At 40.8% G+C, this 14,826-nt stretch overlaps 1 protein-coding gene across 1 annotated transcript in view; it reads left to right on the top strand.

Moving 5' to 3' along the window:
* The window catches only part of sorbs1 (sorbin and SH3 domain containing 1), a 38,048-nt gene that overhangs the window by 5,353 nt on the left and 17,869 nt on the right, over positions 1–14,826 (top strand). The window contains exons 2-14 of the mRNA XM_026309410.1: positions 4,901–4,943; positions 5,218–5,304; positions 5,629–5,745; positions 6,471–6,577; positions 6,717–6,858; positions 6,984–7,013; positions 7,909–8,051; positions 8,466–8,526; positions 8,679–8,753; positions 10,010–10,045; positions 10,245–10,347; positions 11,517–11,631; positions 13,399–13,482. Of these exons, the coding sequence (XP_026165195.1) occupies positions 5,271–5,304; positions 5,629–5,745; positions 6,471–6,577; positions 6,717–6,858; positions 6,984–7,013; positions 7,909–8,051; positions 8,466–8,526; positions 8,679–8,753; positions 10,010–10,045; positions 10,245–10,347; positions 11,517–11,631; positions 13,399–13,482 (1,047 nt within the window). The 5' untranslated portion in view covers positions 4,901–4,943; positions 5,218–5,270. The remainder of the gene's footprint in view (positions 1–4,900; positions 4,944–5,217; positions 5,305–5,628; positions 5,746–6,470; positions 6,578–6,716; positions 6,859–6,983; positions 7,014–7,908; positions 8,052–8,465; positions 8,527–8,678; positions 8,754–10,009; positions 10,046–10,244; positions 10,348–11,516; positions 11,632–13,398; positions 13,483–14,826) is intronic.

Below are 14,826 nucleotides of genomic sequence, written 5' to 3'. Positions count from 1 at the left end.
TAGTTTAAGTTCCGTTTCTTGTCAACATCAATGATCAATCCTGGCCTGACTCCTATAATTACTGCAGCATGTAAGTTAAATACAATTCCTTTTATGCTGCAGTTGTTTGAAATGATCTTCAAATAGCTTGGTTGAGGAATGTGTAGAATCCCAGGCTGCGGTCCAGTGTGGAAGCTGTTTATGGAAGAGAGCTGGGAGGGTGGTGGGGCAGGTGGGAGTCGCTTCTCAATTAGGGGGGATAAGCTGCTGCTGCAGAGGGGCCCTTTCGAGCCATGTTTGGAGCTGTTTGGTGGGATCCACGCACAGCACTGGATAGCCTCTCCTCTCTCTGCCATTTGTTGACAAAGCAGAAGTCAAACGTTACGTAACATCCCTTTCTCCCTGTCCATAGTACAGCTGAGTGTGTGATAAAAGCTCTTTCTGTGTTAACATGGCTCACTTTAAAGACAGCTTCTGACTATGACACACAGACCTGCTGTGTGATATATATTATAGCTCACCCTGCCTTTGTTTTGTTTTTTTTTATTCAGACAAGGCAGACAGAGAGAATTTGGAGCGTAATTCAGATAAAGTGTAGCTGCCAATAGAAAATACTCTGGTCCATTGAAACAGTGAACTCACAAAGCAATTTATGGGAAAATCAGTTTTCATAAGAATGTACCCTACCTGCCAGTGTTAGACTAGTTTGTTGGGTTTGTGTAATTTTGTGAAATAAAATGGATAAATTCATAGATGAAAGCAAATATAGCTGCCACCCCTCAAAATGACTGTTAATCTTGTAAAATGGAATATAGACTTCATCCTGAGATTAGAAGACCATGTTAGTTTTTAATATATTCAATCAACCTCACCCTTTTTAGTTTTAGTCTTATCTTGCTCAAAGGAAAGCAGAGACAGTTTAATTTTAGTAGAAGAAAACACTTGACCTTTTAGGTTTTTTATGCCTCCAAGCTGTGAACAGAGGCATCATGTTTTTCATCCATCTATCCATCTGTCCAGATGTCCATCCATCCATTTGTCCCGTTCTTGAGATCACTGTATTGGCGTACAGATGCTAATACATAACATTTCACCACTGGCTTTAGTAGTTTGTTTAATGTGGCTTTTGAAGTGATGTAACATCATTTAAGATATTAGTATTAGGTTACCTCAGTTTCTGTGAGGTATCTCTTCAGATTTGTGGTTTTCTTATATTCCCTCTCTGGTATTATACTGCATCCCATTGTCAACTCTCTTTTTCTGCCCATGTTGCGTTCTTTTCCCATCACAGTAGGTCATCTGAGTTTCTACTGATGCCCATATAATGGCTAGGTTCAGGCTAACAGTGGGAAGATGGTTCAGGCGTTCAGGAAGTCAAATGTGCAGCAGAGCCATCCAGTGAAAACCCCGTTGGGATTAAGTCATTTTTTCAAATACAATCAATATGATTACAGACTTTAATATAAAGAGATATTAGGAATATATTGTTACAGTCTTTATTATTAAACTCTGTTTTAGTCCCGTCTTTTTCCACCACTTAAATTATATGTAGACACAGTATCAGACAGTTATTGGGTTTTATGCCCACGTCTTCTCATCTTTGTAATTGGAAAAAAGATAGCCAACAAATATTTTTTTATCACAAAAACAACATAGAATTTAGTATTGAGCCTCATGTTTCATTCTGGACTATTGTAGAAACATGGTCGTCCAACATGGCTGCCTCGGTGAAAGAGACCTGCTCCTTGTGTAGATTTAATTTGATTTAGTTTCCAGTGATTACACACTAATGACAACATATTTATGAATACTACATTTCATTTCTATTAATAGATCACTTTAAGTATTACACATTGCACCTTTAACATGCAGTCAATAATAGTCAGTGCAGTATATTATGTTGATTGCGATATTAAGACCTTATGGATAGTTGAATCAAACAGTAGTGAATTCCAGCCATCATCCAGTGGTCTGTCTGTCTCTTATCTACTGGCTCCACAGGGGGGAGGAGGATTTTACATGGTGGTCTGTGCAGTTGTTGAGTGGGTGCCACATTCCCACGTGGCATGTGGTGACATGTCCATCTTGGCACGCCTGTTGTCAAAAACAAACAGACCCCCTACATAGCAAGGGTCAAGGTCAATGTTGGACTGTCCCACCCAGACAAGACCATCAAAGCTCAGGCAGAAACCTCAGGGGCCTTCAGAGGGATCTGGCATATGTGGACCAAGGACTTGCTGGGCACATTATCAAGTGGGTAATTCATATCCCTAGAGCTACAGTGATGCTTAGGGGGTGGTTATAGCCTTTTGGGACTTGCTTATTTTGGAAAGGTATTTTCATTGCACCCAAGAGCATTCAGTTGAAGATTTTTGTGTCTCTGTGTGACTGCGTGTTATGTAGTAGTAAAACAGGCATTGCTGCATATTCCTGCTTTTACGTAAACAGAGGTCGGAGCTGGGACTCCGTCTCATTGACCCTAATTGACTTATAATTTAAGTGTTTGAATACGATCTGCTCAAGGTTTCTTAGCTGTGTGAATTTGGAGTTTCTAGAGATGTGGTTGATTTTTGTGTTCTTCTTCATTATTATGAAAATACCAAAATATTGATTCTAGCCCACATGTATGACTATAATGAGACAGCTGGTCTAAGCTAATAGATTACTAAGAGTCAGTTCAGCATGAGAACCTGGTGGAAATCAAAAATGTTTAACCTTTACTCATCTTGGTTTAACTAACTATCTGATAAAACTTGAGTGCCCAATTTCAGTTTTTCCTCTGTTTGTAAGGACATCTGAAGGGTTCCTAGATTATGTGTGAAGTTGCATTTAAGTTGCTGTTTTATGGGAGTTGGGCTGATCTACACTTGTTTTTGTGGTTGTCTTGGCCTGATCACTGCAGGCCATCCCCGAGCTGCTACACTGCTCTCCTCTTTTTCACAGAGTGGAGGGGTGTCTTTTCTTTTTTTTTTTTTTGCCCAGCTCTGCTCGAAGGCATCTCTTCCTAAAAAGGCCAGGGGTGATCTCTGCTCTCGTGTGTTTATACAGCGAACTGAACACTGCAAGCTTTCATCTTCCCATTATCTATCATATGTGAAAGGCCTCCCTTTCTGCTGTATATTCACCATCTTGGGGTTCATTTGAGGATTCAACGGAGGCAGAGTTGGGATCTGTGCGAGCACTTCTCAAAGGAATGTCTGTTAATGGTTTTAGAAATTAGATCATGGATGCGTTGCTCCTCTGGGATGCAGGGGGTCAGGAAGCAAGTTGATTTTATTAGGAAATAAATAAATAAGTACATTCTGATGTTCAAGGACAGTTCAGCTCCAAAACGCTAAAATGTTTTAAAAGGTTTTTGCTTCATACCCCCATGGGATTTGTTCGGAATCGCTCCCATTTTCCCTCCTCCATTTAGGCCTATTTGTGGAGGTTTCCAGCTGGAACTTCAGTCCCCTGCCTGTTCTCCTGGTTGGTTTATTTACTGCCATGCGTAAACAAAGTCCACACACTGTCCCACACAAACTCAAGATTAGAACAAGGAACGGCACAAATTTAGAAGCAGCTTAACGTCGAGAATGTGTAGCATCATGCTCATGCTTTTTTCAACACCATCATCGTACAAATGAACATAGTACTTAAGCGTGTTTGTGTGTATGCATGATTGAGTGTCTTTGTGTGTGCTTGTTTCTTCACTCAATCAGTCCTTTTCTTGGTGTTTCAAATGGGGAGGTCTCCTAAATCAGTCGTGCTGGCTGGGCACAATGGGAGGCCCTGGCATAGAGATGGGAAGTGTTTCACAGCTACTTTTCTGGTGGCCTTGGTGTTGCTTCTGCATGCTCCACTGATGCAGCTCAGATTAACATATGTTTGTTCTCTCTCACACCCTCCCTTCTCGTCCTTAAAGGGGAAGACATATTTAATTTTGAATCAGCATCATCGGATAATGGTTGGCCAAAATTAGGTAAAGAGTGTTGGACTGTCAGGATGCAGGATGTCATCTGATCTGTGCCACTGTTTGCTCGCTTATTGTGAAATTTAATGTGAGGTGAATTTTATTACACAACACAACAACACAACACAGGTTAGATAATATTTAATAACGCATAATTTTTATATAAGATGTTTTTAGTATAAATGTTTTGAACACTTGCTACCTTTTTATCCAATAATGCAGCTCATGTTGCCATGTCTGTCAACAGATACTAATAATACGTGCAGCGTTTTCTGGAGTAGTTTTAAACAGATAACTCGAAGTGTACCGTCTTCCTGTCTAGCTGTGCTGTATCTCATTTCAGTGTGTAACCCAACCACAGGAGTACTATCACAGTTTCATTAGGTGTATGTGGTCCCTGATTCCATCTTTCATTGCAGTAACTATTTCTACAGCAGAAGCTACAGCCAGTGCAGCTCTCTGTTATGTTTCTCTATGTGTTATTTTGTTTAGGTTGTCCGTAGCAAGCCAACACTGCAGCGGTGCACTGGTCACCAACCTTACCCTGATCCACAACTATTGTTAATCCATCTGATGTGGTGTTTATTGAGTATAATGCAGGCGACAGAGAGCTCATACAGCCTCAGATATGTCATATCTGCAAGTGGTGGCACAGTTATATCATATGATTGACTGAATACACAGCAACTCAGAATCACTTCACGTGTGTAGTTAAGTTCTCGGTTAGAAAAGCTTACAACAAACAAAACAAGCAGAACGTGTTTCACTTTCTTCACTAATTTTATGCCTGCAGCAGTGATTTAACCGCTGATATGTTTTTTTTTGTTGTTGTTGTTACGGTGCCAATCTATATGTGTGGGCCGATTTTTAATAATGTAACACACTGGTTTATATACAATCTCAACACATCAGCTTGTTTCCATTACTTCATTGTGTTAAATATTTGTCTTCCCTATGTTTGTCCTTCAGGGCTCTCCAGCAGAGGGCAGCGCAAGACCAAACACAAAACCCAGTAAGTTGCAGTTCATCAAATAATTCAGTGAATATTGTTTATCTTAGTCACGTCTATCGTCACCAAAATAAATCAAATTCAGTTTATTTGAATTCATCAATTGCTTACACTCGATTATCTTTAATAAATATGCACACATTATCCACATTAAATTGATATATTTTCTGCACTTTAATGATGAGGTGTTTTTTTTCTTAACTAAATAAACAATTTTAGGCACAAAATTACCTTGTGTACATGTGTGTGCGTGTGTGTGTGTGTGTATGTATTGTAGTCCCACCAGGTCCTCGGTCTGTCTGCGCTGTCAGGATCACACCTTTGTCAACCATGAAAGGCTCTCCTGATCTGATTCCTGCTGCAGGTGACTCTTTCCTTGGCTTCATCGTTTTTTTAGTGCCTAACATCGTACTCGCCAAAAGACTTAGAAGACTTTTAAAACTCACTTGTTAAGAAAGCACCCTCACTTTTAACACCTGCACTACTTTCAGCTCTGACAGTGATTATGGCAATTAGTTTTATGGGAGAGTAGAATATTAATTTGCTGGCCTGGTTTTGATGCTACAGTTTTATTTTGGACATTGGGGGCATGAGAAGTGCTCTTGTCTAAGAATAGAGAGAATAAGACTGCTATGCCTTTAACAATGAGATGCTGTGGGAGTGAGACGCTTGTTTTGAATGTTTTCAGATTTGGACCCCAGCAAAGTGTGCAAAGGGAAGGGAGTCGTGACTCTAAGGGCCACCCTCGTCCACATAGATGATGAGGGCTGCATCAGCGAAGAGCCAAACGTCATCAGAACGCCAAGTAAGTCAGAGTGACTGGCAAAACCGTTTCATGAGAACTCTCCACGACAGTAAAAGTTGCGTAGTGGCTGTGTGATAAAAAGAAGGATGTGGGCAGAGGATGAGGATGTTGCTGTAATTTAAAAAGAATTCCATCATATTATTTAGTTGTAGAAATTCCTCAAATGCCTTTCAGGGTTTTGGTCAGGGTTATATAACTCATCACGTTTTGCAGTGTATGCTCAGTCACCAGGCATCCTCAGAGTTGTGATAAAGGCCGATTGCTCATATTTTCATGCAAATGTCAAAGAACCCTTTTGTTGCGGCCTGCCCACTCTGAACTTTGGAGCAGGGGGCCTTGACAGTGGGCTTGTTTATTACATAGGGCACAGTGGAACTGGACTGGAGGCTGGCCAAGGCTTTTGGGGAGATGCTTTAATTGTTGTAGAGCCTGAACATAAAGGCCTTTGGAACAAATGGCCTTTGCAGCTCACTGAATAGGCGCTTTGTTCTGATAACAAAGTTCAGAGAGAGAATCATTTTTTTCACTCTTCCTGGGGATATTAACACTTCTGTGCATGAAAACCACCAGGGAAGGCAGTCACACCCTGTGGAAGGAAATTAAGATTTATTTGATCAGCAGTTAGCTGTTATGGTTTTCACTGAAATGCTGTATGTTTTAGTATCATCATCTGTGTTGTTATTATTGCTGTGGTAGCTGCCAAACTGAGCCTGGACTCTTTTTAGGTGACTGGACAAGCCAGATTAATGGAGACAGCTCTAAAGCAGGATTGGCTGAGGGAGGCAGCAACAACACTGCTGATTTACCTCTTGTAAACAGCACTCAATGCCAGGTACGTTTACTTGCACCTCATTTAACACAGGATCTATGGTTTTACAGTTAAGAGAACTATGTAATCACCTTATTTTAGTTTGATTCCTGTTGAAATTTTTGGAAATATTTCTTCTTTCTTGACTATTTTTTACTTTTAGGCCAGTTCGCCAGAAAGCTTAAAAGAAAATCAAGCTCCATCCTTCCGTGACTTTCAGAACTATATGTCATCAGCCTCCAGCTCTGTTTACCCCTGCACCAGCACAGTTAACCCCACCATAGTCCTACTGCAACACAACAGAGGTGAGCGCACCGTTAATTCATCAGCCTAGTCTTGCTCTGTGTAACACGTAACCAGTGCCTTCACAGATTGGCTTCATTGCTCACATTTCACTGTGCTGTCCTTGTGTCTCCCTCTCTCACCACAGAGCAGCAAAAGCACCTTTCTCATTTGGAAGGTATGCACTGGTGTCTGACATGATATCTGCATTTCACTTTTCCTTTCTTAGACTGCCAGCAGCACTCCCAGTTTATTACAGGACAATATGTTTTGCACCTAGACTGCCCCATCTGCCCCTTGCTTTGATAGTTTACACAGCCCGCTAAATGTGTTTGCCACAAGCCTCAAAAAGTGAATCATGCTTTATGTGTCATCGTTGTTAAAAATATTTTGTTGAACAAGAATGTACCAGACCATACAAACAAATAATGTTTCATAGTTTTTGGGGTTTATTCTAAGACCCATTGCATTTTTTATGTATTCCTTCCTGTGAGAGCAGATTTAATTTGGGTTTATTGTTATTTGGGTTGTTGTTCCCTGGAGCAACATGAGTTAGAAAACACAGACTGATCTCTGTGTTTTACAGGCTGTTAAGTCATATTGTACATTTTCTTAACACCTCAAAGTGTCACATGTTGCATATCTGCTACAGGGTTTACCTCGTGGGCAGCAGGTGTCCGTTGTATGATACATTTTCTGCCTTGAAATGAGGAGAAAGAATGAACATTTTTAAAGATAATGATTACTTGCCCATAGCAGATGGGCATTCACACTTACAGATCTACAGCTATAATATTAAAAATGTTGAAATTCTGTTCAGAGAAGTTATTCTGTATCTAGCTTTTATAATAACATATAAAATGAAAAAATCTCCCTACTGTAATTTAGGAGTTTAGTTTATTATTCTTCTTATTTCTGACTCCGCTCATGCTGTAAATCTTGTAAATCAATGCAGTACAAATGCTGCCTTCACGTTACATCGCTAAATGAAAGTGTCATTTCACTAGAAATGTGCTGTGGGCTTTGAGTTTTGTCTGCCTTACAGGTTTTTCATGTTTTTGTTTTTGTTACAGACCCAACCCCAGAAAGGGACAAAAGCCCTGACCCTGGGAGAGACTCAGTTAGTCCAGTCTCTGATATGGACGGAAAGAGGCTGCGGCTGTCACTGCATTCCCCTGTCCTCAGTCCTATCAACAAGCCCATTGTGCCTGTACGGGTAAGCAACAAGAACTACTGTCTAATCTACTCACAGGAGATGTTTACTAGTTGTTCTGTTCATATGATACATAGGTCTTTAATATTACCATATAGTAAAAGAGTAAGCTTTATATAAAACACCATATATTATTGTAATATTAAGTTGTTGATGTTTGTTATTTTATTAGAAATAAGTCATTTTTTCCATATTTTTAATATAGACGTTTCACAGCAACTATAGCACTGTAGTCTAACTGATAATATTAGTACAGCTGCAGTCCATTACAGTGCAGAATACTCTGACCGTGACATTTACACATTTTACTGGAATACACTGGAAGATCACCAGGGCTGCTTTTCACGTTCTCCAAACGCCCAACGTTGAAATATTTGCCTGACACTCTGACATTAAAAATCCACATCTTGATTTCAGAACACTGAAAAGTCCAAAGACTGGTATAAGACGATGTTCAAACAGATACACAGAATACCTGGTAAGAGAATTTATTATCATTCCCACTCTCTGTATGTTTAATCAGTTTTTTTGTGTTGTGTTTATCTGTCGGTGTCCAAGACTTCTGTGTGTTTCTATATATGTTAGTTTGTTATGTCATGCTGTGCTCTGTCTCTCCATCACTGTGTTCAGAGCCTATTGAGGTGAACCCATATCGCCCCACCTACATTTTCCCTGAGAACTATGACAGTCACATGAAATCAAAAGGTATCCGATGGCATTTCATTGGCTTTACTAATCTGGAGCCATCCTGCACCCTTTCAAATACTTTTAACCCTTTAACCTCTTTCCCCTGATCCTGTTTAAAGTATAAAACCATATACCTCCAAGATGTCCAAAGTATTTGAAAGGATTTAAACAATTTTTTTTCCTTTCCACTTCATTCCATAAAACAACTAACAAACATCATTCTCAAGTATATTGCATGTTTCGTGCAAATCCTTCTGTAAGTTGCTGTTCTGTTGTATTGATTCCTCAACAGAAATTCATAATTTTTACATAATTAGTATAATAATAACCAAATCCTGGTATGTAGACAAGGATGAAAAAGGGCTCAGTGAGACAAATATGCTGATTTTCTATGTATAGCTTCAGTTGTTTGTGAATATAATGTACCTTCAGATTGGTCCTTTATTTTGTATAATGTGAAACAAACGCACATTACAGTATCTTGATGTTGACAAGGATGTTGCATGAAGCCTTGTATTGCTATTTAACTTTTACTAAATTGTAACAGTTTGTTCACCACCTCCCTACATTTGCTCTTAATATTAAATATTCAGGCAGCTGATTTCTCAACTATTTCATTATTTGTTGATGCTAATTCACAAGTCTGTTACCTGGTGTAACTGGGATGGAGTGTAGTGTTGTGGCCACTAGGTGCTGCTGCAGTCCTGCATCAATATGGTGAACTACCCTGCCCTAAACTGAGGCTGTCCTGTTTGCCACCCATAAAAGCTTCATCAATTAGTTTTAGATCATTATGGTCAGAGTTTGGTCCATGGTTTTTGGTTTTAGAACAACTAATGCAAGATTTGTGTTTAGAATGAGAGAACATGCTGCCTGATCCCTCATTTGGGTTTCTCAGTCTGTGCTCAGCACAATGACTTTCATGCGTAGCTGTGACTTTAATCGTTCTGGCAGTGCAGCCCACAGTAGCAGTAAGTATATAGTTTATACAGAGATCATTCTTGCTTAATAATGCATTAGTTGTTTAGAGCCTTGAAGCTCATCGATGCTCAGATCTGTTTTTAGCTCACTAATGCTTCCTGTAAAGTGCTTTGATGTGACAAACTTGGATTTAATTTTGTGATCTGTAATGCCTGGCCTAATGGAAGGTGTGAAACACAGGGAAAATACAGGAAATTAGTGGTTTAATGCCTTCTGAATTATTTAGTGTTGTTCTATATAGACAAAAATGACAATGAATGGCTTTAGATTGATTGTTTTTGCCCCCATTTCAGATGACGGTCCCACCCCCTTTGGTTACTTGGAAGATGGTGAGTTTAGCGATGTGGCTTTCATATCGATACCACATTTTACATATGAATGGAAAAGAAACACTTTATCATGTATCATTTTGTGTGTGAGATTCACCCAAGATATCGTCCAGCACATCTGTAATTTTTCAGCTGCTGCGTTAATGCACTTGGGTATAATGCTGTTGAGCTTTGTTGTTATTTATGTGCCTCATTTCAGTGAAAGCGGTCCCACGTTCAAAAAGTGACGTCGAGGTCGATTCAAGATGCCGGTCGATGCCTGTGCCAACACGGTCTTCTTCCCTCAAACCCTCTACCAAAAGGTCAGTGTGCTCCATTTGCTCCAGCTGCATCCACTTTGATAGTTGCCACAAAGGACAGGACTATTCATGTTTGTTGGTGAAGAATGAAACTGTTTACAACTCTTTTCTGAATATGTGTTCAAAAGAACATGATCATATAAAAAGCACTTACCATGAAGATAGTTTGGTAGATCAGTGTCCATAATGTGCATGTCTCACCAAATCTCACACACGTCAGCACTGACTTCAGGATGATCTGTTCTCAGAAAAATCAGTGATAGTGTGATGTACAAAGCCAGTTGATGGAGGATAAATTGTTGCAGATGACATGTCAAGGCAGGGCGGCACAGTGTCTGAGTGGTTAGCACTGTTGCCTCACACTAAGAAGGTTCCTGGTTTGAAACCCATCAGGGGCCTTTCTGTGTGGAGTTTGCATGTCCTCCCTGTGCTTGTGTGGGTTTTCTCCAGGTACTCTGGTTTCCTCCCACAGTCCAAAAACATGTATGTCAGGTTGATTGGTGACTCTAAATTGCCCATAGGAGTGAGTGTGAGTGTGTGAGGTTGTTTGTCTCTATGTGGCCCTGTGATGGACTGGTGACCTGTCCAGGGTGGACCCCTGCCTTTCACCCAGAGAGAGCTGGGATAGGCTCCAGCAGATCCCTGTGACCCTGAAGAGGGCTAAGTGTGTATAGATAATAGATGGATGTCAAGGACTGACCTTTCCTCCTTTCCTCTGTCTATGTATGAAGGGACACAATGCAGCTGGATTTTCTTGACAGCTACAAAGAATTTTATTCATAAAACTGCCTTTTTTTCTGTGGTGTGGTGAGAACAGATGTAAGACTGTGTTTTGTTATTAAAGACTCATTTTTTGAATAGTAATTTTGGCCCAGGCTGTGTATAAAGAAAGTCTCTGAGGAAAGGCTGCGCTCTGTGTTTTGTCACAAGGTCCAATCTTGTTTACCTCATCAAATTACTGATTTGGCTCAATTGGATTTTCTGTCATATCATCATTAAGGCAGGGACGGGGGGGGGCAGAGAGAGAGAGAACACGGATAATAAGAGCGGACGTCATATTTAATTTTAAAAAAACATCTTAGCCCATGCTGGTTGCCATGGAGACTACTTGATAAGGATTGGCTCTCTTCCATCCCACATCCCACCCCTCCTTGACACCCGCCTCTCCACAGGAGCGAGTGGGAGCCCCCAGATAAAAAGGTAGATACCAGGAAGTACCGCGCCGAGCCCAAGAGCATCTTTGAGTATGAGCCAGGGAAATCGTCGGTGCTGAAGCTGGAGAGAACGGTATGCTATCCGCCTGCCTCTTTGCCTGTTTCCCTCTCTCTCTCTCTCTCTCTCTTTCTGTGTGCATGTCGTATGAGCTGTCCCTCACTCCACCCACCATTCACCCCACCCACCCCCGCCTCTGTATCTATGCTCCCGGCTGGCACCTGGACTAACAGCTCGGGAGGCAACGTCTGCGTGGCCTGATTCGCTTTGTGCACCACATTCCTAAATGGTGTCCCATTACGGTGACAGATGATCCTGCTCGGCGGTGGGGGAGTATCATTTACAACAAAAGCCATTGTTTTCAATTTAAGGTTATTGGCTGAATCAGCTCAGTGTGAGCGGATTCCAGCGCGCACACACAGAAACATGGATCCTGTGTGCTGAAAGAGGAAGTGTAATGCTCTCTATTCTTCTGCCATCCATATCCTTAAGAGTTACGCTGAATCAAGCAGTGCAGCATTAGTCAGTGTCCTTGAGGGATGTCTGATAACTGTCAGCTGCTGCCTGGGGCTACAGTGTAACGTTTACTAAAAAGAAATTTCACATCTCAAGCCTTTTATATTTGTCCCTTAGCTACATAACAGAGGAGATGGTTGTGTTCAGTGTTGTGATGATTTGAGCTGTTTATGTTTGTTTCCCAGATCCTTAGTTATATCAAGCTGCTAGATACTGTTAGCCAAGACCTGTCCCAATCCCAGTGCACTTACTGGAGTTCGCCCCAGTTCATCCGGGGACCGTTTGTTTTTCAGTTACAGGCTCAGTTATTATAGGTCAGTGTCATTGTTGCAGTCGCAAGTCATTGCATGTTAGGTCCATTCATTCTGCTCTGATTGCATGTTTTGTTGGCCATTATCAGTATGTGATATAGAAGTTACAGCACATTTTGTGTAAAATAGTTTAACTTAAAGTGCTGGTTTATATTTTTCAAATGTGACTCAATACATTATTCATACATCCACCACTCTTTGGTGGCTGAATATGTTCCTCCTCTCCATACTGCCTACAATGAGATCCCTTCTTAACCTAATGCAGTGGAGGAGATGTACAGTAAAATTGCTCTTGGATGTTGAGTCAAAGTTAACAGACGACTTGAGAAATATACATGGAGGTTTGTAACTGTTATAATAAAGGAATAGTTTGACATTTTGTGTAATACCCTTATCCTCTTTTCTTGTTTCTTCTGTAGAGTTAGACGACACCATGTTCATGTCTGTGCCCTAAACATGACCCTGTTTCCAGTTAGCTTATCTTAGCATAAAAACTGAGAAAAATATAGTTTTTCAGAGAGATGCACTGGGGTTTCTCTTCTTTAGCTGGTAGCTATGACTGATGTCTCCACCAGCTGCTCAGAAAGCTCACAGTAACAGATAGACTCCAGAAAGTGACCGAGTCCAGCCAAGATTTTGTTAAGTTATCGACAGAGCCAGGCTATCTGTTTCCCCTGTCTCCAGGCTTTGTGCTAAGCTAATTGGCTGCTTGCTGTTGTAGGTTTTAGGGCACAAACATGAGTCTTCAACCTTCAGCAAGAAAACAACTTAATGTATTTCCCAAAATACCAAACTGTTCCTTAAAAAATGAGCTCTTTTTCTGAACTTAGTAGTTGTTGGTGAGATTCTTGTCTTCAGTATCGACACCTAATTGTGATCATTTATGGTGTTGGGTAGAAACACTGGCTCAGTCAACAATGTCTAACAGGCTCATTTCCTTGGCGTGTATTTTCTGTGCTGTCTGAACTCTCTTCTTTTTGTCTTTCTCCTCCTCCTCTTGTTACCATGCCCCTAGACTCAGGATGTAAGTCCAGAAGATGTAGATTTAGAGAATGAGCCTTGGTATAAATTCTTTTCAGAGATGGAGTTTGACAAAGCGGTAAGTGGTCGCTGTCTTTAAAGTGACAGTATATTGTATTTTGTTGCATGTGATAACATTCATGTTCAAATAATGCCTAAACAAACCGTGTCTGTCTGAACTACTTGCAATATACTGCTGAATAATTTTCCTTTTAATTGGTCCTGCACATAAACATTATGTGAAGGCATGTATAAGAGAAATATTTCTTTTCTCTTCAACTAGTTTTACTACCATGTGTCCCATCAGCATGGCTCAGTTAGACCAGATACTGATCAACTTTTATGCACCCCTATTTTTTTTTTTATCATCAGTTTATTTTTATATATTTTTTAGGATGTATATGACATATCCTGTCTACAGCCAACTTATTTTTTTTTAAAGCAGTTGCAATCCCCATCATCACCTCATGGAATTATTTATCCCTAATAGTGTGTAAAAAAGTCAACTGAGTTCTATTTCTCCAAAAGTGTCTCTCGACTGTCTGGCCACTCTCAATATCAGTGACTTTTATCCATCGTTGTTTTTTGATAATTCATATTTGTATGAGTGCTGAGGATTTCTTATGCTCCAGTAATAGCACAGGTACCAAAAATGAAGGGCCAATTAAATTATCACAGTGTAGTTGTGAGTTTATCACCGTCATATTTTCTTCACAACAGGATCTTGTCATCTCTTGCCAGCCGTGGCATCATGCCTGTTCTTCCATGTCGTTAACTCAGCACCCAAGAGGGCCACTTTGTGTTGCTCATTTTGAGTTGCACCCTGCCAACTGGACTACATATAAGTCAAAGGCCTGGATTGGGTGATTCATTCAGAAGTCACTCTTCACTTGGAGAGTCTGCAGTCCATGCGAGTACTGGGCTCTAAGGTAATCCCAGGCCCTTAAAAAAATAATTGCTCCCTGTCTGCTATCTGGTGTATTTACCAAAATATCCAAAAGAGTGCAGGCATGTTGACGCTCAAGCCTGCTGAGGCACCAGACAAGCGTGGCACCAGCTGCCCACTAACAGATGTTGGTTCTCCTTGCTTTATGGCAGTCGGAGCCATGCTGCCACACCCTGGATCATATGAGGTGGCACCACTGACTCCACCATGAGGTCATATCCTCGCATCAGTCAGACACAGGAGCAGAGGCTCCTGTTCCAGGGTAGTGTATATGTGGAGGAGGTTTAGCGATGGAGGTGACTTTGTCTTATAGCAGCCTGGATGTTTGCCAGATGAAGTCGGCTTGATGAGTGGCTCCTGGTTAATGTCAAAGTCACTTCTAAAGCTGCACCTGGTATGTGCAGTATTTGACCTTAAGGCTCAGACAGACTGGCTCATTGGGGTACTCATTCAGTATTAACTGGAGGAGCGATATGG

Source organism: Mastacembelus armatus, chromosome 15 (assembly GCF_900324485.2).
Source record: "Mastacembelus armatus chromosome 15, fMasArm1.2, whole genome shotgun sequence".
Taxonomy (NCBI): Eukaryota; Metazoa; Chordata; class Actinopteri; order Synbranchiformes; family Mastacembelidae; genus Mastacembelus; species Mastacembelus armatus.
Note: the sequence above shows the minus strand (reverse complement) of the source record. Positions and strands in the feature narration are given on the sequence as shown.